The sequence below is a fragment of the Delphinapterus leucas genome, chromosome 17 (genome assembly GCF_059928025.1).
Source record: "Delphinapterus leucas isolate spDelLeu-1000000601 "Yukka" chromosome 17, BTC_Dleu_Yukka2, whole genome shotgun sequence".
Taxonomy (NCBI): Eukaryota; Metazoa; Chordata; class Mammalia; order Artiodactyla; family Monodontidae; genus Delphinapterus; species Delphinapterus leucas.
In genome coordinates, this window is record NC_143145.1 from 9,269,756 (window position 1) to 9,295,579 (window position 25,824).

Below are 25,824 nucleotides of genomic sequence, written 5' to 3' on the forward strand. Positions count from 1 at the left end.
ATTACATAGATAAAATAAGAACTCCAAAAATAAATAAATAAATAAATAAGAAAGACTCCAAGAATGAGGAAACAGCAGAAAAAGAAATTAAGAGCATTTTTAAAAACAAGTAAATTGAAAATCTCAGACTTTACAGTAATATAAATTAAAATTTCAAGATATGTTAAATATTTTAACCCAAACTAAATCAAAGCAGTAGCAGTTTCAAAATATCCAGAATGAAAATCACTGTTTTACAGACTCTACACTTGATGTGGGAAAAAATAAAGAGACTAATCACATAATTTACAATGATTATAGGTTCTTATTAAAAATAAAATGATGGATAATATGAAATATCCCTTAAAAGGATCTAGTAATGTATTTCATTACTATTTTAATCAGTTTTTAGTAAGATACAAGGCTCCTATCTGAAATACAGAACTAGATGATATTCTATAATTTTTAGTAAATAATGAAGGATAAAATAATTGATTAGAATGAGATAATCGCAAAATAAAAGTTCTACTAAAATAAAGATTGGGGCTTCCCTGGTGGCACAAAGGTTGAGAGTCCGCCTGCCGATGCAGGGGATGCGGGTTCATGCCCTGGTCCTCCGGGAGGGTCCCACGTGCCGCAGAGCGGCTGGGCCCATGAGCCATGGCCGCTGAGCCTGTGCATCCGGAGCCTGTGCTCCGCAACAGGAGAGGCCACAACAGTGAGAGGCCCACGTATCGCAAAAAAAAAAAAAATGAATTGCTGTTGGATTTGACTAACTGTAGATAGACTGTGGTGTCGTAGATTTGAAGGCTACCAAATGCAATTCATAATGCTTAACAAAAATTTTCATTCTTTTAGTTTGAAGAAATGTTTAGCACAGAATGTATCATGTAGTAAATGTCAAAATATCAGGTACTACCCAAATACTTAAAACACATCATGTAAAAAAAGGACTAGTCTGTAATGCCCTCAAAGAATAGAACTTCGATAAAAGTAGTCAAAATAACTGAGAACTCTCTGAGAGCTTCCAAACAGGATCATCTGTCAGTTGCTGCCCAGATTCAAACTAGAAGTTAGATTAAGTAATCTAAGATTCCTTCTAACTCTAAATGCACATGACATGCCAACTCAGCTGCAAAACAAATATTAATGAATACCAATTATGTGGAAAGTACTATACAAGGTATTGTGGAAGGTACAGAAAAGACCAGCAATGGAAACTATTATTTAACAAGGACTCATATGCTTTGATACTTCCCGTCTAAATTAACTTGCTTTGCAGGTAATAAGGAAGTCTACTTAACTTCTTGGTAAACAAAACACTTTACACTAAAACGAGATGAATGTTTAAAGTTCAAACCTTGACACCTTCACAGAAAGATAGACAAGATGAAAAGGCAGAGGTCTATGTACCAGATGAAGGAAGAAGATAAAACCCCAGAAAAACAACTAAAGGAAATGGAGATAGGCAAGCTTCCAGAAAAAGAATTCAGAATAATGATAGTGAAGATGATCCAGGACCTCGGAAAAAGAATGGAGGCAAAGGTCGAAAAGATGCAAGAAATGTTTAACAAAGATCTAGAAGAATTAAAGAACAAACAAACACAGATGAACAATACAATACTGAAATGAAAAATACACTAGAAGGAATCATAGCAGAATAACTGAGGCAGAAGAACGGATAAGTGACCTGGAAGACAGAATGGCGGAATTCACTGCTGTGGAACAGAATAAAGAAAACAGAATGAAAAGAAATGAAGACATCCTAAGAGACCTCTGGGACAACATTAAATGCAACAACATTCGCATAATAGGGGTCCCAAAAGGAGAAGAGAGAGAGAAAGGACCCAAGAAAATATCTGAAGAGATTATAGTCGAAAACTTCCCTAACATGGGAAAGGAAATAGCCACCCAGGTCCAGGAAGCGCAGCAAGTCCCATACAGGATAAACCCAAGGAGAAACACGCCGAGACACATAGTAATCAAATTGGCAAAAATGAAAGACAAAGAAAAATTATTAAAAGCAGCAAGGGAAAAATGACAAATAACATACAAGGGAACTCCCATAAGGTTAACAGCTAATTTCTCCTCAGCAGAAACTCTACAAGCCAGAGGGAGTGGCATGATATACTTAAAGTGATGAAAGGGAAGAACCTACAACCAAGATTACTCCACCCAGCAAGGATCTCACTCTGATTCAATGGAGAAATGAAAGCTGCAGTAGCAATACTCATATCAGATAAAATAGACTTTAAAATAAAGAATGTTGGGGGCTTCCGTGGTGGCGCAGTGGTTGAGAGTCCGCCTGCCAATGCAGGAGACACGGGTTCGTGCTCCGGTCTGGGAAGATCCCACATGCCGCGGAGCAGCTGGGCCCGTGAGCCATGGCCGCTGAGCCTGCGCGTCCGGAGCCTGTGCTCCACAACAGTGAGAGGCCCGCATACCACACACACAAAAAAAAGAATGTTACAAGAGACAAGGAAGGACACTACGTAATGACCAAGGGATCAATCCAAGAAGATATAACAATTATAAATATATATGCACCCAGCATAGGAGCACCTCAATACATAAGGCAACTGCTAACAGCTCTAAAAGAGGAAACCGACAGTAACACAATAATAGTGGGGGACTTTAACACCTCACTTACACCAATGGACAGATCATCCAAACAGAAAATTAACAGGGAAACACAAGCTTTAAATGACACAATAGACCAGATAGATTTAAGTGATATTCATAAGACACTCCATCCAAAAACAGCAGATTACACTTTCTTCCCAAGTGCACATGGAACATTCTCCAGGATAGATCACATCTTGGGTCACAAATCAAGCCACAGTAGATTTAAGGAAACTGAAATCATATCAAGCATCTTTTCTGACCACAACGCTATGAGATCAGAAATTACAAGGAAAAAAACGTAAAAAACACAAACACATGGAGGCTAAACAATACGTTACTAAAGAACCAAGAGATCACTGAACAAATCAAAGAGAAAATCAAAAAATACCTAGAGACAAATGACAATGAAAACACAACAATCCAAAACCTATGGGATGCATAAAAAGCAGTTCTAAGAGGGAAGTTTATAGCAATACAAGCCTTCCTCAAGAAACAAGAAAAATCTCAAATAAACAATCTAACGTTCCACCTAGAGGAACGAGAGAAAGAACAAACAGAACCCAAACTTATCAGAAGGAAAGAAATCATAAAGATCAGAGCAGAAGTAAATGACATAAGAACAAAGAAAACAACAGCAAAGATCAATAAAACTAAAAGCTGGTCCTTTCAGAAGATAAACAAAATTGATAAACCATTAGCCAGACTCATCAAGAAAAAGAGGGAGACGGCTCAAATCAATAAAATTAGAAATGAAGAAGGAGAAGTTACAACAGAGATGGCAGAAATACAAAGCATCCTAAGAGACTACTACAAGCAGCTCTATGCCAATAAAATGGACAACCTGGAAGAAATGGACAAACTCTTAGAAAGGTATAACCTTCCAAGACTGAACCAGGAAGAAACAGAAGATATGAACAGACCAATCACCAAGTAATGAAATTGAAACTGTTTCATTAAACTGATTAAAAATCTTCCAACAAACAAAAGTCCAGGACCAGATGGCCTCACAGGTGACTTCTATCAAACATTTAGAGAAGAGCTAACACCCATCCTTCTCAAACTCTTCCAAAAAATCGCAGAGGAAGGAAAACTCCCAAACTCATTCTATGAGGCCACCATCACCCTGATACCAAAACCAGACAAAGATACTACAAAAAAAGAAAATTACAGACCAATATCACTGGTGAATATAGATGCAAAAATCCTCAACAAAATACTAGCAAACACAATCCAACAACACATTAAAAGGATCATACACCATGATCAAGTGGGATTTATCCCAGAGATGCAAGGATTCTTCAATATACGCAAATCAATCAATGTGATACACCATACTAACAAATTGAAGAATAAAAACCATATGATCATCTCAATAGATGCAGAAAAATCTTTTGACAAAATTCAACACCCATTTATGATAAAAACTCTCCCAAAAGTGGGCATAGAGGGAACCTACTTCAACGTAATACAGGCCATATATGACAAACCCACAGCAAACATCATTCTCAATGGTGAAAAACTGAAACCATTTCCTCTAAGATCAGGAACAAGGCAAGGTTGCCCAGTCTCGCCACTATTATTCAACATAGTTTTGGAATTTTTAGCCACAGCAGTCAGAGAAGAAAAAGAAATACAAATTGGAAAAGAAGAAGTAAAACTGTCACTGTTTGCAGATGACATGATACTATACATAGAGAATCCTAAAGATGCTACCAGAAAACTACTAGAGCTAATCAACAAATTTGGAAAAGCTGCAGGCTACAAAATTAATGCACAGAAATCTCTTGCATTCCTATACACTAATGATGAAAAATCTGAAAGAGAAATTAAGGAAACACTCCCATTTACCATTGCAGCAAAAAGAATAAAACACCTAGGAATAAACCTACCTAGGGAGACAAAAGACCTGTATTCAGAAAACTATAAGACACTGATTAAAGAAATTAAAGATGATACCAACAGTTGGAGAGATATACCATGTTCTTGGATTAGAAGAATCAATATTGTGAAAATGACTCTACTACCCAAAGCAATCTACAGATTCAGTGCAATCCCTATCAAATTACCAGTGGCATTTTTTACAGAACTAAAACAAAAAAATCTTAAAATTTGTATGGAGACACAAAAGACCCTGAATAGCCAAAGCAGTCTTAAGAGAAAAAACGGAGCTGGAGGAATCAGACTCCCTGACTTCAGACTATATTACAAAGCTACAGTAATCAAGACAATATGGCACTGGCACAAAAACAGAAATATAGATCAATGGAACAGGATAGAAAGCCCAGAGTTAAACCCATGCACATATGGTCACCTTATCTTTGACAAAGGAGGCAAGAGTTTACAAAGGAGAAAAGACAGCCTCTTCAATAAGTGGTGCTGTGAAAACTGGACTGCTACATGTAAAAGAATGAAGTTGGAACACTCCCTAACACCATACACAAAAATAAACTCAAAATGAATCAAAGACCTAAATGTAACACCGGACACTATAAAACTCTTAGAGGAAAACATAAGAACACTCTTCGACATAAATCACAGCAAGATCTTTTCTGACCCACCTCCTAGAGTAATGGAAATAAAAACAAAAATAAACAAATGGAACCTAATGAAACTTAAAAGCTTTTGCAAAGCCAAGGAAACTATAAAGTAGACGAAAAGACAACAGTCAGAATGGGAGAAAATATTTGCCAACGAATCAACGGACAAAGGATTAATCTTCAAAATATATAAACAGCTCATGCAGCTCAATATCAAACAAACAAACAACCCAATCCAAAAATGGGCAGAAGACCAAAACAGACATTTCTCCAAAGAAGACATACAGATGGCCAAGAGACACATGAAAAGATGCTCAACATCACTAATTATCAGAGAAAAGAAAATCAAAACTACAACGAGGTATCACTTCACACTGGCTAGAATGGGCATCGCCAGAAAATCTACAAACAACAAATTCTGGAGAGGGTGTGGAGAAAAGGGAACCCTCTTGCAATGTTGGTGGGAATGTAAATTGATACAGCCACTATGGAGAACAGTACAGAGGTTCTTTAAAAACCAAAAATAGAATTACCATATGACCCAGCAATCCCACTATTGGGCATATACCCAGAGAAAAGCATAATTCAAAAAGACACATGCACCCCAATGTTCACTGCAGCACTATTTACAATAGCCAGGTCATGGAAGTAATCTAAATGCCCATCGACAGACGAACGGATAAAGAAGATGTAGTACGTATACAGAATGGAATATTACTCAGCCATAAAAAGGAACGAAATTGGGTCATTTGTAGAGACTTGGATGCATCTAGAGACTGTCATACAGAGTGAAGTAAGTCAGAAAGAGAAAAACAAATATTGTATATTAACGCATATATATGGAACCTAGACAAATGGTACAGATGAACTGGTTTGCAGGGCAGAAATTGAGACACAGAAGTAAAGAAAGAAACGTATGGACACCAAGGGGGGAAAGCGGCGGGGTGGTTGGGGGTGGTGGTGTGATGAATTGGGCGATTGGGATTGACATGTATACAATGATGTGTATAAAATGGATGACTAGGGCTTCCCTGGTGGCGCAGTGGTTGAGGGTCTGCCTGCCGATGTAGGAGATACGGGTTCGTGCCCCGGTCCGGGAGGATCCCACATGCCGCGGAGCGGCTGGGCCCGTGAGCCATAGCCGCTGAGCCTGCGCGTCTAGAGCCTGTGCTCTGCAATGGGAGAGGCCACAACAGTGAGAGGCCCACGTACCACAAAAAAAAAAAAAAAAAAAAAAAAATGGATGACTAATAAGAAGAAAATAATAATAAATAAATAAAGTTCAAACCTTGACTCACAATAAAAGCTTTCTATTTCTCCTCAGAAGCTGTCTGACTATGACATTTCCAATTTGTGAAAGTTAAAAAAAAAAAAAAAGAAAACAAAACTGACATTTTCCAAATGCCTCTGAAAAGGCTGTGAGGTTTTTTTAAGGCAAAGTTAACACAGAAAGAATATGACTACAAGATATTTTATTGTATGTCAGAAATATATTGAGAATATAATGGAATATAATGGAAAAGGTTATTAAAATAGTATCCACGATTAGACAAATTATAAGATAGTTCATTCGGAGCATACCTACAAAAACCCAAATCACTTATTTTACAAAATATATATGATAAATTTAATAGTTCATTTTAGCTACACACACACACATTTATTTAAAGATTTAAAAAGTGAAGTCAGTTACACTTTACCAAAATAAAGATCTCCCCAATTTATTTACACTTCATTGTTAGGCTGGTTTTGGAGATGAACCTGGGCACAGTCTCTACCTTTTCAGTCTTACTTCCCAGATAAAAACTGTGAATATTCACAGCTCTTAAATCAAGCTCCAAACCTATTCATCCCCATGCACCTGCTCACACCATTCTATCTGTATAGAATACCTTGTCTTCATAAAAAGTACTAGAGATAAGATGCATTCAGCAGTAAGATAACACACATTCCAGTTACAAAAGGCTCCTGGAATTGCAATCTATTGTAAATTATAAAATAGTAGGTTCAACAATTTCAAACATAACTCATAACACTGAGTTGGTAAAGAAGTATGAGACAAAAGGTACTTTAAAAAGAATTTGCAGCAAACTACTGAAACAGGACAAAGAGCTGAAAGTGAAGCATAATTCTTTACCTGGAAAACCAAGGTAATAGGTTAACCATCAAGGCAGTGGGAGGGTTCTGAATTGTGAGGCTCAAGAACATTAATCTGTGGTAACAAAGTTGTCCATTTACTAGTCAAGAATACTTGGAAGATTAGAGAAGTTAAAAGAAGCTAACTTTTTAAAGCAATGGACAAACGTTGCAGGTTGAACAGTGTTCCCACAAAAAAGATATGTTGAAGTCCTAACCCCAGTACCTGTGAATGTGACCTTATTTGGAAACAGAGTTTTTGCACATGGAATCAAATTAAAAGGAGGTCATCCTGGATTAGGGTGGGCCCTTAATCCAAAGACTGGTACCCTCATAAAGAGAAAGATAAGACAAGTGGATAAGAGAAAGAGGAGACACACAGGGAAGAAGGCCACATTGAAGACAGGAAGAGATTAGATTCATGCTGCCACAAACCAAGGAACTCTAAGGCTTGCCAGCAGCCACCAGAGCTAGAAGAGGCAAGGAAGGATCCTTCCCTAGAAACTTATGGGGGAGCATGGCCCTGCCCACACCTTATTTCAGACTTCTAGGTTCCGGAACTGTGAGAATATTCTGTTGTCTTAAGCCACTTGGCTTATGGTACCTTGTATATGGCAGCTTTGAAAAACTAACACAAGTAAGATTTCATATAACATGTAGACCAGTAAATTCTGTATTTGCTAGATATTAAGATATGTACCATTCCTGAAATCAACTCAAATGCCAAAATGACTTTAAGTCAGCCTTCAGAGAATTTAGTGGCATACCAAATAACTGAGCCATGAAAAGAAAGAACTTTTGTTCAACTCTACTAATTTTCTTCTAGCGCTAGATATACTTCACCCTAAGTTTAAATAAATGAATATTTGGTTTTAGCAAAATAAAAAGTTACTATGCCATCAGCTTACATCAAAGTTTAATAAATAAGCATGGTTTAGAAAATGGAAATATTGTAAGTAAAAAAATCTGTTTCACTTTCATGTCTCACATAGCTATTACGGGTTGAACTGTATCCCCCTCCAAATTCATATGCTTAAGTCCTAACTCCCAGGGCGTCAGAATGGCACCTTATTTAGAGATGAGGTTTTGCAGAGGCAATTAAGTGAGGATGAAGTCATTAGAGTGGGCCCTAATCCAATATATCTGGTATCCTTATAAAAGGGGAAAATTAAGAGACAGACATGCATACAGGGAGAACTCCAGGTGAACATGAAATTGGCCATCTACAAGCCAGAGCAAAAGGCCTGGAACACACCCTTCCCTCACGGCCCTCAGAAGGAACCAACTCTGCCAACACCTTGATTTCAGACTTCTGACCTCCAAAACTGTGAGCCAATAAATTCGTTGCTCAAGTCACTCAGTTTGCAGTATTTTATTACAGCAGCCCTAGTAAACTAATACAACAGCAAATACTAAATGCAAGTTCCCCGCGGCACAAATTCTGGTTTCATGGATATAATGCAAAATATAGTAGAAAACCAGAAGACCTACCCCAGGAATACCCTGTGCTTATCTATTCCTTATCTGCCAGTATGATTCTTTCAGAATGCATTCAACCAATATTTGAACATCTACTATATTCCAGATTTTATCTTCCTTAATGCTCATAACTGTATGAGGTAGGTATCAACATCTATAGGTTACAAATAGGAAATCAGAAAGATAAAAGTAATCTGTCCAAGGTCACACAACTAGAAGTGGTGGATCCACTTAAGAGCCTGTGCTCTTAACAGTTTCTATACTGTACTGCCTTCCTGAGATGGCTTTTTTTTTTTTGAATAAGCTGAACTGTTTAATATGGAGAGTAGAGCAACACAGTCAAAATATTTCACAGCTGCCCAAAGATTATACTCTTGTTACCAAGCTCTCCAACAAGTCAGATGGTAGAGAATGGAGAAGTGACACCCTGCCTGAGAACCTGTCATATTACAAAAGTTCCCACTTCTAGAAAGTGTCTTCTTTTCCTATTGTAGGTTACTCTGAGCTCTAAAATATCCCTAAGAATACAAGAACATCATGAAAGGAAAAATGAGAAGCTTTTGTTAGGCTATTAGACTGCCCCCACAAAAAGTTACTGGTGAATTCCCAGCACACCTGACAACAAACAAGAGCTGTATGGAGCTCAGCCACTGAAAAAAGGGGGAGAGAACCTCATTACTTTACAAAATCACAGCCAAATGACAACCGCTGTTTAGGATGTCTTAAAGTTTCCCTATCCACTGTGCACTGTGAGTTTCAGTTTGTAACAACGAAATACTCCCAAAACTAACAAGGAAAATAACAGAAGCATTTATATGTAAACTTTCACAAAACTCTAGCAGCAAATCCATACTTAAAGCAAGTTTCAGTTTTGAAGCTACAAGCCATTTTTACTTTGTAGAAATAAGGTGGGAATCCTTTGCTTTATTATAATCTGGGCATACAGAGGAAAAAGTCCAGTTAATTCTCCCCTCTACAAATTAAAACACTCGTTTTGGGATTATGGTAATCTGGTACTGGATGATTTCAAATTCTTAAATTTAAAAATATACTGTGTAAGTTTTAAAATCCAGAGGAAAAAATATCTGATTTATAATAAAGAGGTTAAAAAGAACTAGAATTTCAGAATCTTGCCACTCAGTATCTTTAATTTTAGCACGTCTCCTAACACCGTGCAATTTATCGAATTGTGAGTCCTACTGAATCAAAATCTGGGGGCAAGGAAAAGTTGGGCATCTAGGATTTCACATTTATAATCACTGCTCAGGTAATTTGTACAGTTTTTATTTTACATAAAAATCACATCTTTCCATATACTTAAGACAGGTATGCAGATTATATATCTCAATACAGCTCTTTTTAAAAATCAATTATTTCCATCAGTATACTTACTGTGACCTTAGTAAGTATTTGTACTAAGGTCACAGTTTAAAACCCTACTGCTACCCTACTGTCCACAATGAAAACCTGGATATTGAAAAAAGATAAAGGTGGGGTTTTCTGCAGAGTTCTAGCTAAGTTCTTTAAAAAAAAACAGAAACAAAAAAACATCAACACATCCAAATCCAATTTCTGCTTAAACGAGCTAAGGCACTGTAGTGAGGAAAATAAACCCTTAAATCAAAAGATACTAATTTGTCACCATTACAAACATAAAGAATCCACCATAGACAATGACTAGGATTTTTCTCAGTGAACCAGATGTTTGAGTTATTTTTAATTAAAAATTCTCTGAATATTTCAAAAGTAGGATATGAGTTATTTCAGGCAAAATTCAAAACAGCATTAAAATTCCCCGACTTAAATTTTAACAAATTCTTATTTCCTTATTAGTCACAGAATAACAAAAGGGTTAAATCTGGGGTGTTTGTAACTTCCGAAATTACTTTCAGAACAAATACATTCAATATACCAATGGCATTGATTCTTCTTACAGATTTCACAACACCCACGTCTATGCCATATGTTGAAGATTTTCATTTGAATTGAGATGATTAAATTTCCCAATTAAACAGTAAAGGGAAAGATAGGGAACACTCTCATTATGTATCTAAACAGAATATATATTTAATTTCTCTATCCAAAGTTTGAAGATAGGAAAATATAACACAGGACTTTCTGAGTGGGTCTAGCTAAGTACAAAGTTTAATTTAAAAAACATTAAGCTACTAATTTAAACCTTCGAGGTTCAGTGCTTGACATAGTCTCCCCAACACTTCCAGCTAAAGCATAAAGACTCTAAACATTTTGTATTCACTTGGGTAACACAATGTTAAAAGCCTAAGACTTCTTTAAATTAGGTATTCTTTCAATTTATTATACACATTATGGTCACAGCACGCACAACTGACTTTTATGTTAATCAAAACTCTTAAGAAGGCAATCTAATTTTCTCTAATATCTTTTTTAATGAATCATAAACCAAAATCTGATGCTGAAGATTTTGAAATCTGAAGATTTCAATGTATTATTATATCTTCCTCAAGTTCAAAGGTTAAGACTTATAACAACGAATGCATGGAAGAAATAAAGAACAGGGCAACTTTCTGTGGCATTTATACACAAAGGGAGAACCCGGAAATCTATACACACTTGTAGTATTCATGTTATTACTACAACTACAAAAAGAAACTATTCACTCTTGAAAATTAAAACGGAACAAGAGAAAATCATCTCACTTTTGTGTAAATACTCAGATTCTTTAGAAAGGTTGAACACAGTGAAATTTTAGATTTAAAAAATTAAGAATGGTGGAATCAATGACCATTCCAGCAAAAGCTCTGCAGCCAAACGACACTTAATTGTTACTCACCCCTCCCTACTGTTCTTGAAACCACTGGATAGAAAGCTTTTAAAATTTTTCAGCCCTTAACCAGCATGTTGTTGTACCCTATCAGGGCAGGCAGCAAAAAGAGCAGCAATATTTCTTTGCTGCTTTAAAGAGAATAGAGGCTGTCTACTCCATGTCACTGAGTAAATACGCAGAAAGCAATGGATAGGGAAGGGAAAAAAGAGGAGTATCAGCTGTGTGGGGGGAGAATGTGGTGCTCAACACTCAGAGGGCTAACTGATGCTCTCAGGTGACAGCTCCAGTCTCTAAATGCCCCCTCAGTTCTTTGTTTGAAGTAAAGCAGTTCCTCAGCAAGTTTACATAAGCACTGTATCTGCCACGAGCATTCAGTTCTTCCACAAATACACGTAACAGTGAGACTCAAAGAAGACAGCACGGGATGATAAGTTACTAGTAGTTTAGTTCTATATGAAAGTTGTAGATTACATATGTGGAGCTTCCCTAATTTCTACCCGCACATTGCACAATTTAGCTTGTCTACCCAGGAATTATAGAAGAGTTTATATCCTCTCAACCAAGTATAATTTGACAATCTCTCCCCTCAGCTAGGAAGCTGTGACAAGTTAATGACATAAGTACAGGACAGTACATACCACAATTAAGACATACAATCATCTTTAAGGTTTTAAAGTAAGACTTTTTTTCTAACACTTCATAAACTATCATTGTCAAAAGCCTCACATCAAACAGTAAGAGACTGTCCAGCTTCTTTTCCTTGCTACATTGAAATGTTTCCAGCGCTTCTATAAATAAATGGACTGTCGTGGGTCTTACCTAGTTCTTGTCGTGCAAGCATTTGTTTTAACAATGTTCCACCTGCTCCCTCTGCCGATTCCATCCTTAAATGAACACGTTCCTCGAGGATCTGCCTCAGCATCTTTCCTCTCTTTACAACCTATCCTTTAGTAATTTCATCCACTGTTATTCCTACAAATGTACCCTGAAAGTCCTGTAAGGCACCACACACTTAACATACCCTACGACGGACGCACCTGCCATCTCAAGTCTCCCAAACAGCTCATTCTCCAGAAAGTGCCTGTATCATACCAGAGCAGTTCACCCAAATGATCAAGCCTGAAAACTGGGAGTGAATCCTGACTCCTTCTCCCTCAACCCCTCGTCCAATTAATCCTATGAATTGTACTTTCTCAACAATATTCAGATTTGTACACTGCAATCCATCCCACTACTATCATCCAAGTCCCAAAGCCCACCACTCAGACTACTGTATTCTAATAACCTCTAACTGCTCTCCCTCCAACCTCTCTCATGTGTTTCCATAGCAACCTGTTTCTCCTTTAGTAATCTGAGTCAGTCTACAAATATACACCGAATGTGTACCATGAGCCACCTACTGTATCAAAAACTATATATATGTTGGCAAAGAAAACAGGCATTAGGTGCTTGTAATTAGTCTGGTGAGGAAGATAAGTGTCTGGTCAGCACTTGTCTTCCTCCCCAGATTAAGCTTTATGAGAGCAGAGAAGATGGCCGGGGTGATGCCCACGTGTCTAGTATGAGGTGCTGCTGTGGCCTCAGTGCCTGTAATAGCTGGCACATACTAGGCGTTGATAAGTATGTGTTGCTTAAAAGACAGAATTACCAAATATATATATGGCCTTAAAGTCATCACGCTCTCCAGCACCAATGACTTACTCCCGCCAGCTGTTGGTTACTTCCACCTGCGTGACTCAACTTAACTTCCCCAAACACGCACTCTCACCTCTGGTAACTACTCAGGTTGAGGACGCCATCTTCCACTCGCCTTTTCCTTGCAGTCTCTCTGTGAACCCCACAGCACTGTCTCAGGGGGCCTGCATTTCCTTCTTTGTGTGATAGCCATCTACACAAGGTTCTATAGACTGGATAAACTTTTTAAAGCTAGGCACTGCTTTATTCATCTCCATATTCCGCACCTATCACTGCCTTGCACATGTAGGCACTAAAATAATCTGCTGAGTGAATCAATCCCTAAGAGAAATCCAACAGGAAGATGAGAAAGACTGAAAGAGAATGCTTGTGACTCCAAGAGTATACAGACGGCGCCTATGACCGGAACGACTCCAAGGAGAGACGAGACAGCTCCATTCCTAGAGGTCATTAGAGCAAAAGCGGGTGAGCCACCATCAGCTAAATGGCTTTGGTTTTGCCTCTAGGTTCCTAAGCTTTTGATTCTAAAATATCTTACGTTCTTGTCAGAAGGCACATTCTAATGTCTAAGACCATAAATTTCAAACTTTTTAAAAAGGAGCCAATGTTATTTACCTCCTGAAATTGGATGCAGAATCTTACCGTAAGACAGATTAAAAACAGAGCTGGCCCGGCTGAAGCTGGGTCAGGTCGAGAGGCCTACCTGCTCAGTCTCTTCAGCACCCTCTCCACACAGCAGTCCCTATTATATTTCCATGGAAGACATCCTGAAAACTTAGGTCTAGCAGTAGCTCAAACTTCCCTTGTGCCACCCTCCAATACGGATCAAGAACAACACGTAATGCTCAGGAACTCCCAATGAGAATCCTGTGTCAGGGGGTGGAGCTTTAGTAAAGGTCATACAAATAGAACTGACCTGGGGCAGTTTCTTTCCTCAATCTCCTGGACCTGAGCTGTTCCATTTCGTAAAGATGGCACAGTAAGACAAACCTGGGGCAGCTTCCCAAAGGTGCTCCCATCCTTGGAAGACCAAGTGATGAAGCAGGATGGAACCAAGGGAAAAGGTAGCATGGAGTAGACAAATTATTTAAGTCTGTTTCTGATCTGGGCTGTGAACTGAAAAAGAAACTGGACCCCTGAAGTTCACATCGTCCAGCCAGCTAAGAGAATGGGAAAACCCCATAGGAACTTAGACCCAAAATTCTAGCTATTACACATCTGCCTAGACTACCCTCCTCTGTAGATGCCCTTCTGGAACCAGCTGCAGCAAAGGGTAACAATCCAAGAAGCAATTCTAATTCTGATTCTGATTCTAATCACATGCTCATAAAGCATTTCTACCTCTAAAGCACAATTACATAAATTCTACTGTATCTAAATTTCCCTGAGAAGTATTATCATTTTCCATTTAATGGATCAAATAGTTAATAAAAATACTTATAACTAAGTTCAAAAAACAATTTATGTCAGATATCATAAACGGACCACTCCTTTCAACTTCCACACCAGTCCTTTAGCCTGGCCAGTACCTTTTGCCATTTACGAGGCCCCAGGAATTGACCACAGCAAACTTGAACATCTTATATTTCATTTTCCCTGCCCAGCGGGAGTGAGATCCATTTAAAGTTAAGTGCAATCACAGCCCACAGAACTTTGTAGCAATTTGCCAAGACAGCTGTTCAAAAAGCCGATTAAATAGCAGGGGTGTGAAGAACACTTAGAATTATCCAGAAACGTACTGGATACAGTACAGCAGAAATACCCTGGAGGTCTGGTAATGAACTCACCAACTAAGAATAAAACCAAACATAATGGCATTGAGGGGAATGAAAGTCCTCTTCAAGACTGCAGAGCAAAAGGTTTAATGCCCATTTTTTTAGAATATGGCAAACTTGATGCAGAGGTACAATGACAAAAACCTGAGTAGTGATTGCTTCTTTAATGAAAATTAGAATCATGCTATCTAATAATACCTAAAGTTAGCAAGTTATCTAATAATATCTAAAGTTAGCAAGCAGTAAATAAATATACAGAAGGGAGGATATGACAGCCTATACAGAAAGAGGAAAATGAATAGTAGCTCCTGCTTGACTTCAAGCATATGCGAAAGCAGGCTCATTTCAAGAGTGGAATAAACCTGGCAAATACAAATGATGAAAGAATTTTGACAGGGTTGACATATTAATCATAGGAGGAATTGCCAACATTCACTTTGTGATCATACTTCCCTAGAATTGTGTTCATTCTACAATACACAATCATTCAGGGAAAAAGAACAAAACAGCCTACAAACTCCCAATAAACCAAACCCAAAGTGCTTCATCTCAACCTTTCAGGTTTTCACAACTGAAACCACCACTTAATCAATCAGAAATCACTTCTTCCTCCTTTCAGAATAAAACACCAATGATAAGCATTTGCTATCACCCGACAGCAATAGCGATCAGACAGTAAACGCGCTGTGCTCCTCAGCCACATACACACACACACACACAATCAACACCGTCTGATCAGTTACCCAAAATTCTTTCCTACGGGCGAAAGGAAGAACCAGTTCAGGGCAATATTTTGTTTCATTTAGGTTTTGGAAAGAATTATGAAAATGTTGAAAAAATTATGGTAAAGTTGTAAAAAAAAAAATTTAAGCAACTCTTTCTGATTGTGGATTATACGCTAACTGTAGAAACTCTGGAAGACACAAATTACAGAAAAGAAAAGAAAAACAGTTCATAATCCCAGTGCTTTCATAAGTATTTTAAATGGCTGCATGATATTTTGTTGCAAGGATGTTCTATATTCAAATATTCAATGTTTGCACCACTTCCCCATTATTGAATATTAAAGTTTCTGCGTTTTTACTATTTTATAAATTTTATGGTGACAGACACCTCAGGGCAGACATCCTAGTGCAGTTTATGTTTTTAATCATTTCTTAAGAATTCCCCAAAGTGAAATTACTGGGTCAATGAGTAAAAGCATTATCAGAGCACTTGATAAAATATTGCCAAATTACTTCCCAAGAATTGTACCAATTTAAACTTCTGCCTTTTCTACTGCACCTCACCACCACCTTTGCCTATTACTGTTAAAAAGTCTTCGGTAATGCGGTAAACCAAAAATGATTTCAGCTTTTAATTAGCATTTCTTTATTAGTAAAATTGAACCATCTCCCCCCAAATCTTTATCAACCATTTGCACTTAGACTTTGACAAGCACAGGTGTGTGCTTTAACCACAGAGGGTTGGTGGTATTTTGCTTTCCGATTTGTATAAATACTGCAAATACTGATCTTTTATTTGATGTTAACTTTGCATCCTTCTTCAAATCTTTAGCCACAGATTTTTATAATACTTCTATACCATACCTTTCCATCCCCCATAAAGGTAGTATGAAGTATGTAGTTGTGAATACCCACCCAGTATTCAGATGACCTGGGGTCATTCCATACCTAAGTTGAACTATATAATAGGTAAGATGTGGCTTTCTCCTAAGAACTAGTGCTTTCACTCGACTCGGGGGTGGAGGTGGGGGGGAAAGGGCCTCTGCTTCCCAAAACACAGAGTTTTCTTTCCTTTTAGAGAGGTACGTGTGGGTGGGGGAGGGGACAATACTGAAAATCGCATCCTAGGAAACCAGAGAAAGATGGCGGCAGCTGTTTTTCTTTGAAGTTGCCCACCCCACATTACCCGAAGTGGGAGTCCAGGCAGATGCAGTTTCCCGAGAAAGCGGGGCTTCCTCCACCCCCCTGCCCCTCTACTCAGGTGGTAATAGCTTTGGGAGGTGCTTAGAACTGTACCAAACTCCCGAGATGGAAGTGAGGTAATGGGGGGCGGGGGGGACCTTCTCACTCTGGCTCCCCAAAGAAGCTGGACGGGGTCAGGCAAGACCCCACCCTGACCCAACAGATCACTGCTGACGAGGTCAGGCCTGTAGTCTGCTTGGACCTCCAGGTTGAGAAAGTAATCTCTGGGGAGCAGATTGTAGGGACCCTGGATGGGAAAGCAGGCCAGGCTGTGGCCACAGTTTGGTCTATAACATTTAATATTTAGACCAGTGGTTCTCAACCCAGGGACAATCCCCCCCACCATTTTTGGTTGTCACAGCTTTAGGGGACAGGGAGGATTACTACTAGCTTCTAGTGGGTAGAGGCCAGAGAAGCTGCTAAATATCCTACAACGCACAGGAAAGCCCTAGACCTCCCAAACGAAAAATGATCCAGTCCAAGTCATCGAGAGCAAAAACTGAGAAACCCGCATTTAGACTATGATTTGCGGGCCTCCATTTGTATTCTTGTATCAGGTCTTGCAAATATTTCAGGCAGGTCTGCTAAGAATCTAATCATAAACTATAAAACTTTTTATAACACTGTTTTTATGGGGGAAAAAAGTTATTTCAGGTTATAGTATCCAAAGAATAACTTCTCTGACTCCAGTTAGAATTCGTTCTTTTATTCAACATTTACCAAGTACCTATTATGTGATCAGGCATAGCGCTAAGCAAAAGTGACAGTGTTAAAGGAAACTGATAGGATCTGAGGACTGCAGATTCCATTCCTGCCTGGCTCAGACCAGTACAGTGTGAAAAAAGAACTGGGACTGTGAAGTCACACCTATCCACTTCCAATCCCAGCTCCACCACTTACTGTCATTAGGCATGCTACTTTACTTCCCTGAACCAATCTCTTCATTTCTATAATTGGTCAAATAGGACCTTCCTCAATGTCGGAGACAACTAAGTAAGATCATTCCTGTAAAACACCAAGTATATTGCCTCGCACACAATCAATATCTAATAATCAATTTCTATTATTAAGAGCAAATTTTAAGTTTTTAAGTAACCACTAAGTTGGAAACTGCTAATATGCCTACAAAATAGCCACTAACTGTGGCTGTGACAGCTGGAACACAATTTTAGTCACGTTAATTGCACAGCATCTTACATCCTTCAAATTCTGGCTCCTTTCTCCTTCTCCAGCCTCATCTCCCATGACCTACATCGTCTTTAATGCAGCCCCGTGTCCTCATGAGTGGGGACAGATTGAAAGATGAGATCGGGTAGTAACCAAAACATGTCAGGCCAAAGGTCGCTGTGAGAAAGAAAACTCTTCAGCTATAATTCTGGCAGTGTACATAGGTGCTGGGTGGGAGAGGGAGAAAAGGGGGTGAGGGGCAGGGAGGGAGAGAGAATGAACAAACACAAAAGGTTCACAAGCCAGTAACAGGTCAAGTTTACTTGTCATGTGTTTCTAAATGAAAACACTTGCACCAGCATTCATCCCTCACTTCACAATTCACCTATATTCTGCACTTATTTCATAAGAATGGATTGAAAAATAAGTCAAATATAATCAACCTCATCAACGGAAAAAATCCACACACAGATGGACCACATTACCACAGCCTAACAAATGCGGCCAGATATCAATGCCAACATCTAAATGAGAAAAGAAAGCATTACCCACAAATAATTACTGAAAGTATAGTTTAACAGCAAAGAATGGTTAATAGTTGCAGTTTCCCTTAGCCAATATACAATGTTTTCATATATAATAAAAGGGCATATTTTATTGGACCTGCTTTGAGACAAGGTATCTGTCAGCTAACGAGTCCCTTTCATAGAAGTAGTTTACTAAAAAGTTTACGTCTATACCTATATAACCAAGCATCTACCTAGCATACCACTGGAATCCCCGGCAATCTTTGCTCAGATTCCTGTGACAAGACAGAAGCAAAGGCAAAAATGTTAAATATTCTTTTAAGTTCACATGTCTGATGTAAGTTTTGGCCACGCTCACTTTTGCCTTAGTGTAACTCCAGGGAAAATTTTTAAAAAAGATAAACTATTATCAACTTTGCTATGGAAAAATAAACAGGATCTATGCTCAGTGTGATTATGGATAGGAACCCTAACCCAAACCCTAATCCCAGGTCTGTGTTCAAGTCCTGCTTCTACTCCACCTGTGACCTTAGCCGAGTTACTGAAACTCACCGAGTCTCAGTCTCCTGATATGCAAAATAAAATAAAACGACTGGATTGAGAAGCTTTAACGTTTCTTCCACTCAAATTCTGATAGAGAGTTTGGAAAATCTTCACAATCAAAATGTTTCTTAATGATCCTTTGGGTGTAGGAGGATGAAATGAAGGCCTTTAGAGAAATGATGTGACAAACTACAGGTTTGTAGATTTGAAAAGATCGTTTAGTGAAACAGTCTTGAAATCTGTGCTTAGTGATTATTGCAAACTACTGCCTGAAAATATACAGTGACATGACCACAGAACTGTTCCTGTGTCGCAGCAACTTCCTGTCACACATCCTTCCAGGTAGCTGTTTTCTGAAAAAGAGTCTATGGATCTCCTAAATAAGTCCAATGAAGTGACTATTAACATTCATGAGATATGCCATCGTTCAGCCTTCAGGGGTGTGCTATGCCCCACTGGATTCTACTTACCAATTCCAGTTTCAATGACTGAGGGTATCAATATTCCAAAGAAGCAACAAAATAGCAAGAGTAGAATAATTCTATGGCTTGGAATAAGGGTCACTCTCAGAAGTATAGAGTCTGAAAAGACCCTAGTCATCATCTCCAACACTTTCATTTTACAGAAAAGCATTACATTTATTTCACTAAATGCTTAAGGATTAACTGGCTGAGCATGTACATGAGCCTCCTAACTCATCTGACATTAGAAAGAAAAAAAGCTTCGCTTACTGGCGGGGCACGAGGGGTGTTCCTTCCTAAAAAATCCCTAAAGAAAATAATAATGTTCCTGGAAATTACTTATTCTACATGCAGAATTTCTGGGAAGTACTAATATCCATACACTATCACAGCTATTTTGGTGGTTCTGGTCACAAAAGAAGAGAAAAAGGCAATTATGAACACAACTGACTTCACACATGTACCACCAATCGGTACCACACTTTTAAGCAATCACAGAAACTGTACCATAATAAATATTAACAGCAATGATAGATAACTCAAATATTTCACTTGCCCTCCAGTCAGGTCACGGATACTAACTAACTATGCAAAGTACACCATGGCTCATCCTTGTGTCGTTCTGCACTGTAAATCACACAATTAAGGGGAAAAAAAAGTCCTCTATCCACTCTATTGGCCTATATAACCTTAGAACATAACTAAAAAACTGTTTAATTGCCATTTTACCAATAAAGTCCACTTGAAGCCTTAACTTTCAAGAAAGGTGTTCCTCCCCCACCCCCTTTGCTTTCTAAGAAAGTAAAAGATTAGCACAGTGCTAATTCACTTGTTAACATAAATATAAATTTAGGAACAATAAATTGACAATGAATACTGATGATGATATTCCTCCAGTCTAGAAGAATAAAATTAAAATATAAACTGCTGACATACATATGGGATACAAAAATCCAAGAACATCAAGTTTAGGACACACAGGACTGGGTTCAGAGAACAAAATCCACCTTACCCATACATGTATGAGGAGTTATTAGTAATCTTTACATCAAGATTGTTTAAAAATTTGTAACAGCGTTACATAAACCTTTCTGGTATCAGGAAATAATTCCTCTTTATCCACCACTGGACAAAAAAATGCATTTGAGGCTGACCTGGAAATCCAATGTCCCATGTGTCTACAAAAATAAGGACAATCAGGAAAAGTTATGAATTCTAAGAAATATGAATTGGAAACATACAGACAAGTGTTTCAAGATTCTACAACATGAAACGCTTGCAAGAGCCCTACTTGAAAAGAATCTCAAATCAATCATCATCATGCTTGCTCTACGTCCAAAATCAGGAGCTTCCCTAGTCTGCACATATCCAGATAGGTCACCGGGTTTAAAGTCACATGGTGATTCTCTGGGTCGTTTTAAAATTTGTCGTTGGTAGTGTTATAGTACCCTGTTTGTCCAAAACGCCTCCACTATCCAGCGATTTTCAAACTTCAGGGTCCCTCAGTAACAGGCAGGACACGCAGATTCCAGGGCCCAAGCTCCAGAATCTTATTCAACGCGTCTTATTCAAATTGCCTACACCTGCAATTTCACTCAGCTGCCACTGGAATCAGCTGTCAGATCCAGTTGGCTCTGAAGCCGGTGGGTCCAACAAGTTCCCCAAAGAGCACCTGCTTCAACCCCCGGGACGTGTCACAGAGAAAAGTCAGGGCAGCTAGGACTTCGGGCGCCGCGGGGAAGGGCTCTGGGCCAGGACGGAGCGTCCCACCAGGAGATGCCTGGTCCTCGAGCAAGTGAGGAGGCAATGGCGATGGGACGGAGCTATTTTCAGCATTTCCATACAGTGCCATTTAGCTCTGCTGGAGAAAGAGCTGGACTTCCAAGTCCCACAGGTCAAGCTTACTAGCAGCTCTGCCACTTACTAGCCGTGCGCCCTTAGCGCTCGGACCTCGGTTTCCCCGTTTCTACAACGGGCTCCCACGCCACCCCACCGTGAAAGCCTAAGACCAAACGAAACTAACTCGGCCGGTCGCCGGCACTTCCTGGCTCTCCCCGGCCAGGCCCGCCTGCCCCACCGCCCCGCCGGACGGCGACACCTGAGTGCGCGCCCAGCGGGCCGCCGCCTCCCAACGCTCCCCGCCCGATCCGACCCTCGGCCGGCCACTCACGGGTAGGCATGGCGACCCCGAGCCGCGCTAGCCGCCGGGCCGAGGCTCAGCGGGGCCTCGCCAGGCGCGCCGACGGCACCATGACGGACGGGCCGGGGAGACCGGGACGAGGCGAAGGGCGAAGGGCGAAGGGCGAAGGGCGAAAGGCGGAGAGCGCCGACACGAACCCCGCGGCTCACGCAAAGAAAGCTGGCGACAGGAGCTGCAGCCGGCCCAGCTCCACGCCGGACGACGCTTGGGCGTCCGCACGCCCTGACGTCAGCACGTCACCGACGTCTCGGCCCCGCCTCCACAGGAAGCCCCGCTCCGGGCAGGGAGGGGCTGCTTGCTGGGACTTGGGGAAGATGGAGAGGACAGGGCCGCGCATAAGGGCGACTTCGGGCTTCGTTTTATTGTCAAACCCTCCTGATTTGAGTCATATTCATTTTCAGGAACCCTTATGCGAGGTGCATTAGCAATATTTGTTTCTTGCAACTGCACCCGTTTATGAGGTTGTGAGGCTACGCGTGACGGCCTTGAGTGCATCGTGTACCTGTAGGCTTTTTCTTTTATAAGCTCTTGAACTTGCAGTGTGGTCTGTATTCTCTGAAAGCGTGATTTATTTGAGACACACGGAGGTCATCAGGGGCGACGGCTGCGCTTGTTCTGAGAGGACAGCAAATGTAATTTCCTCTTGATCTGCTGGTGACTCAGAGAGATTTCACGCCTCAGGAGTCAGTTTCCTCCAGAGAGGGCGGTTCTATCCACTTGACTGAGTCACTTTTCTTGACTCTCTTAATGTGAGAGTCTAATGGTCACCTAAGCGAATGTGTGAGTATCTAATGGTCACCTAAGCGAATACTTGGAGCCCAGAGCCTTCAGCAACCCACATATGCTTAGCTAGTCCCTGTGGGCTGTGGACAGCCAGTATGGAGAAATCGAAGGAAGCCACAGAGGTCTCAACCGGTGTTTCTCAAAGTGGCTTAAGATCCTCTTGTGCCTGAATCACCTGGGAACCTGTTAATCAGATTCCTGCCTTCCTAGCTAAACCCCGATGGATCACACTTGAGGGTGATTCAAATACCTATTTAAGTTTGAGATCCTTTGTCCTAGTGCCAACATTCTGGTTAAGAAATGATATTGTGCAGTACTGAAAGGAGAAGAAAAAGAAGGTGAAGATAAGAGGGGGGAGGGCTTGAGGGAAACTATCTTGAGATGGACTTGTAAGAAAGCAGAATTTGAATTAGCAAAGACCTGGAGAGCTCTTAAAGAGGCTGTGGGAGGGTGGAGGGCAATTTAGGGTGAGTCAGGGAAGTGTGTACAAATAGTATGTTGGAGGCTGTCTCTTGCTTAAGGGTATAAGGGGCAGATTACCAAATACTTGGTTTTCTTTCAATGCATTGTTGCATATTTTTATCATCTATAACATCTTTCCTGCTCCCAGTTTTCTTCCCCAGACTTTCACAACATCTTGATTTGCCTCTACTGTAGCACTTTTCCCACTGAATCCTAAGTAAACTGTCATACGTGCTTGTATTCTACCACTGGGCTGTACACATTTCAGAAAATGACAAAAACCATATTCTGTTCATATTTCTGTATTCCTGCCTGGCACACAGTAGGGGGACTAGAGCATGTTAATTTAATAACTATGTAAATAAAGTACATATTTATTGACTGGATGTAAAAACAAAACAAAACAGGTACAATGGAACTAGTTAATGAACAACTTTACGTGCAAGCTTGGAACATGTCCTTTAAGAAACCACTCTAGGGTCTTTATAAGGACAGTAGCGTTGAATTATCAGCAACAGGGTTCTATGGAGCCGACAGCATGACAGACAATCCATGGAGGGAAGACCTCGATTTTGATACAGAAGCGAGTGTTAGGTGCATAGTATTGGTGGCTGTGGAAAAGAAAAGGGCTGAGTCTTACTGCAGAAGAAGACTCCCTGGGATTTGCTGGCTGTTGACTTGGGAGCAAAAGCGAGGCATCTGTTAGTTACGTAACACCAAGTTTACGGAATAAGGAAACGGATGCGCTGGAAGAGCAGTAGGCAACTTGGGAAGGAAAGCTGCTTTAGGGAGGAGATGTGAAGAGAGGGTGTGAGTTTCTCTTTTACGTATTAGGCTTGAGATGACGTCCAAGAGAAACATCCGAGAGAATAGATCTGAAGGCAGCTGGGCATACCAGGCTGAAGGCAGGTAGAGGGATCTCAAGAAGAGATTTGGGAGTCTTCGGCCCTGGGACAAAAGCTGAAGGCAAGAGTCAAAGAAAGCCTGCTGAGGGAGGGTGTGGGGCCAAAATGACAGAGATAGAGGAGATCCAGAGGGCATAGTGCCCAGGAAGGCAAAGGAGGATACGGATGCCGAATGACAGACATCTCTGCTTACATTTTTCAAAAAAGATGCAAATCCCAGAGGCCCTGAGATAGTTTGGCCCATAATGGGTTTGGTTTTTTTCATTGTTTTTTGTTTTTTTTAATCCCCTTGGCCTTTTGGTTTTGTACAGTTGCCAGAAATAAAATCAGCATCCAAAGATCCTGAGGAAGGAAGGAAGGACAAGGTCAGGAATAATAATATCCTGATGATTGGATCACATGTACCACACCTAAGTGTTTTCCTAATTAGTACACGTAGGCTTCTGGTAACACAGTTACCGTACAGACCCCCTTCCCCTGTCAAATCCTCTGGATCAAGTTCTGCCTCTGTATCACCCCTCCCCTCACCCCCGATTTCTAGAGGACTGATTCCGCCACCACCTTCTTAGTACTTAGGTTAAGAGTGTTTGCTTCTCCTGGACCTCGGTTGTTTTTCTTTTTGTTTTTTTTTTTTTCCGGCACACAGGCCTCTCACTGTTGTGGCCTCTCCCGTTGAGGAGCACAGGCTCCGGACGCGCAGGCTCAGTGGCCACGGCTCACGGGGCCTAGCCGCTCCGCGGCATGTGGGATCTTCCCGGACCGAGGCACGAACCCGCGTCCCCTGCATCGGCAGGCGGACTCTCAACCACTGCGCCACCAGGGAAGCCCCAGTGCTCCTCTCTTAAAGCCCAGTTTGAACTGGGAGGAATTAGGCTTTATCCATCTCCGTGTCCGCACACTTACCAGCTCTCGTTCGTACACACTGTGTAGGGCCAACACCAAGATGAGCCACTAGATAGATCCCTCTTCCAGAAAGGATGCCTGCCTGATAATATCAGTTAAGATGATGTTAGAAAGATCATTGTCAACATCCTATCAGAGTATTTGCTTTTAGCCCAAATTGCCCAAAATAGCTCTGCTTCATGTTTAGTCCAGTATTTGTTCCAATTTCCAAATCAAGCACTGAGACGATTCACTTTTAATTAGCACGCATTTTCGTGTTCAAAGGTATATATATATATATATATATATATATAATTTTTTTGGCTGAGTTGCGTGTTCGTTGCTGCGCGCAGGCTTTCTCTAGTTGCGGCAAGCAGGGGCTACTCTTTCTTGCGATGCACGGGCTTCTCATTGCAGTGGCTTCTTTTGTAGTGGAGCACGGCCTCTAGGTGTGTGGGCTTCAGTAGTTGTGGCATGCGGGCTCAGTAGTTGTGGCTCACTGGCTCTAGAGTGCAGGTTCAGTAGTTGTAGTGCACAGGCTTAGTTGCTCTGCAGCACGTGGGATCTTCCCAGACCAGGGCTCAAACCCATGTCCCCTGCATTGGCAGGCAGATTCTTAACCACTGCACCACCAAGGAAGTACAGTGTTCAAAGGTATTTGCCAGCAAATTTACAGTTTATAGGAAATAACTGTAAGGTTATTTACTTCTCCCAAAAGCTTATTCCCAAAAGGTCATAATGATGCAACTTGATGCTCTCGTTGCTTAGTTTTCTTTCTCACTAAATATTTATATCAGTAATATGCCCTTCTTGTTTCATTTCTTTCCATTCTATTTCTACCATTGCCTAATACTGACTCAGGGCTTTCTGGTTCTTATGAGGCATCAAAAGTACA

General features: G+C 40.4%; 1 protein-coding gene across 15 annotated transcripts in view; it reads right to left on the minus strand.

Annotated features, from left to right (window-relative positions):
* Nucleotides 1-22,112, minus strand: part of EFR3A (EFR3 homolog A) — a 188,040-nt gene extending 165,928 nt beyond the window's left edge. For 7 of the 15 annotated variants that reach the window (XR_016388283.1, XM_089898720.1, XM_089898715.1 and 4 more), the window contains exon 1: nucleotides 21,868-22,110. Coding sequence is in view for 7 of the 15 variants with exons in the window: in XM_089898720.1 (XP_089754846.1) it covers nucleotides 21,868-21,877 (10 nt within the window). In the remaining 8 variants the exon portion in view is untranslated. Of the gene's footprint in view, nucleotides 1-21,867 lie in introns of all 15 variants that reach the window. The other 8 variants (XR_002642014.2, XR_016388280.1, XR_016388282.1 and 5 more) reach the window with 3 other exon arrangements.
* Between the last annotated feature and the right edge of the window lie 3,712 nt (nucleotides 22,113-25,824).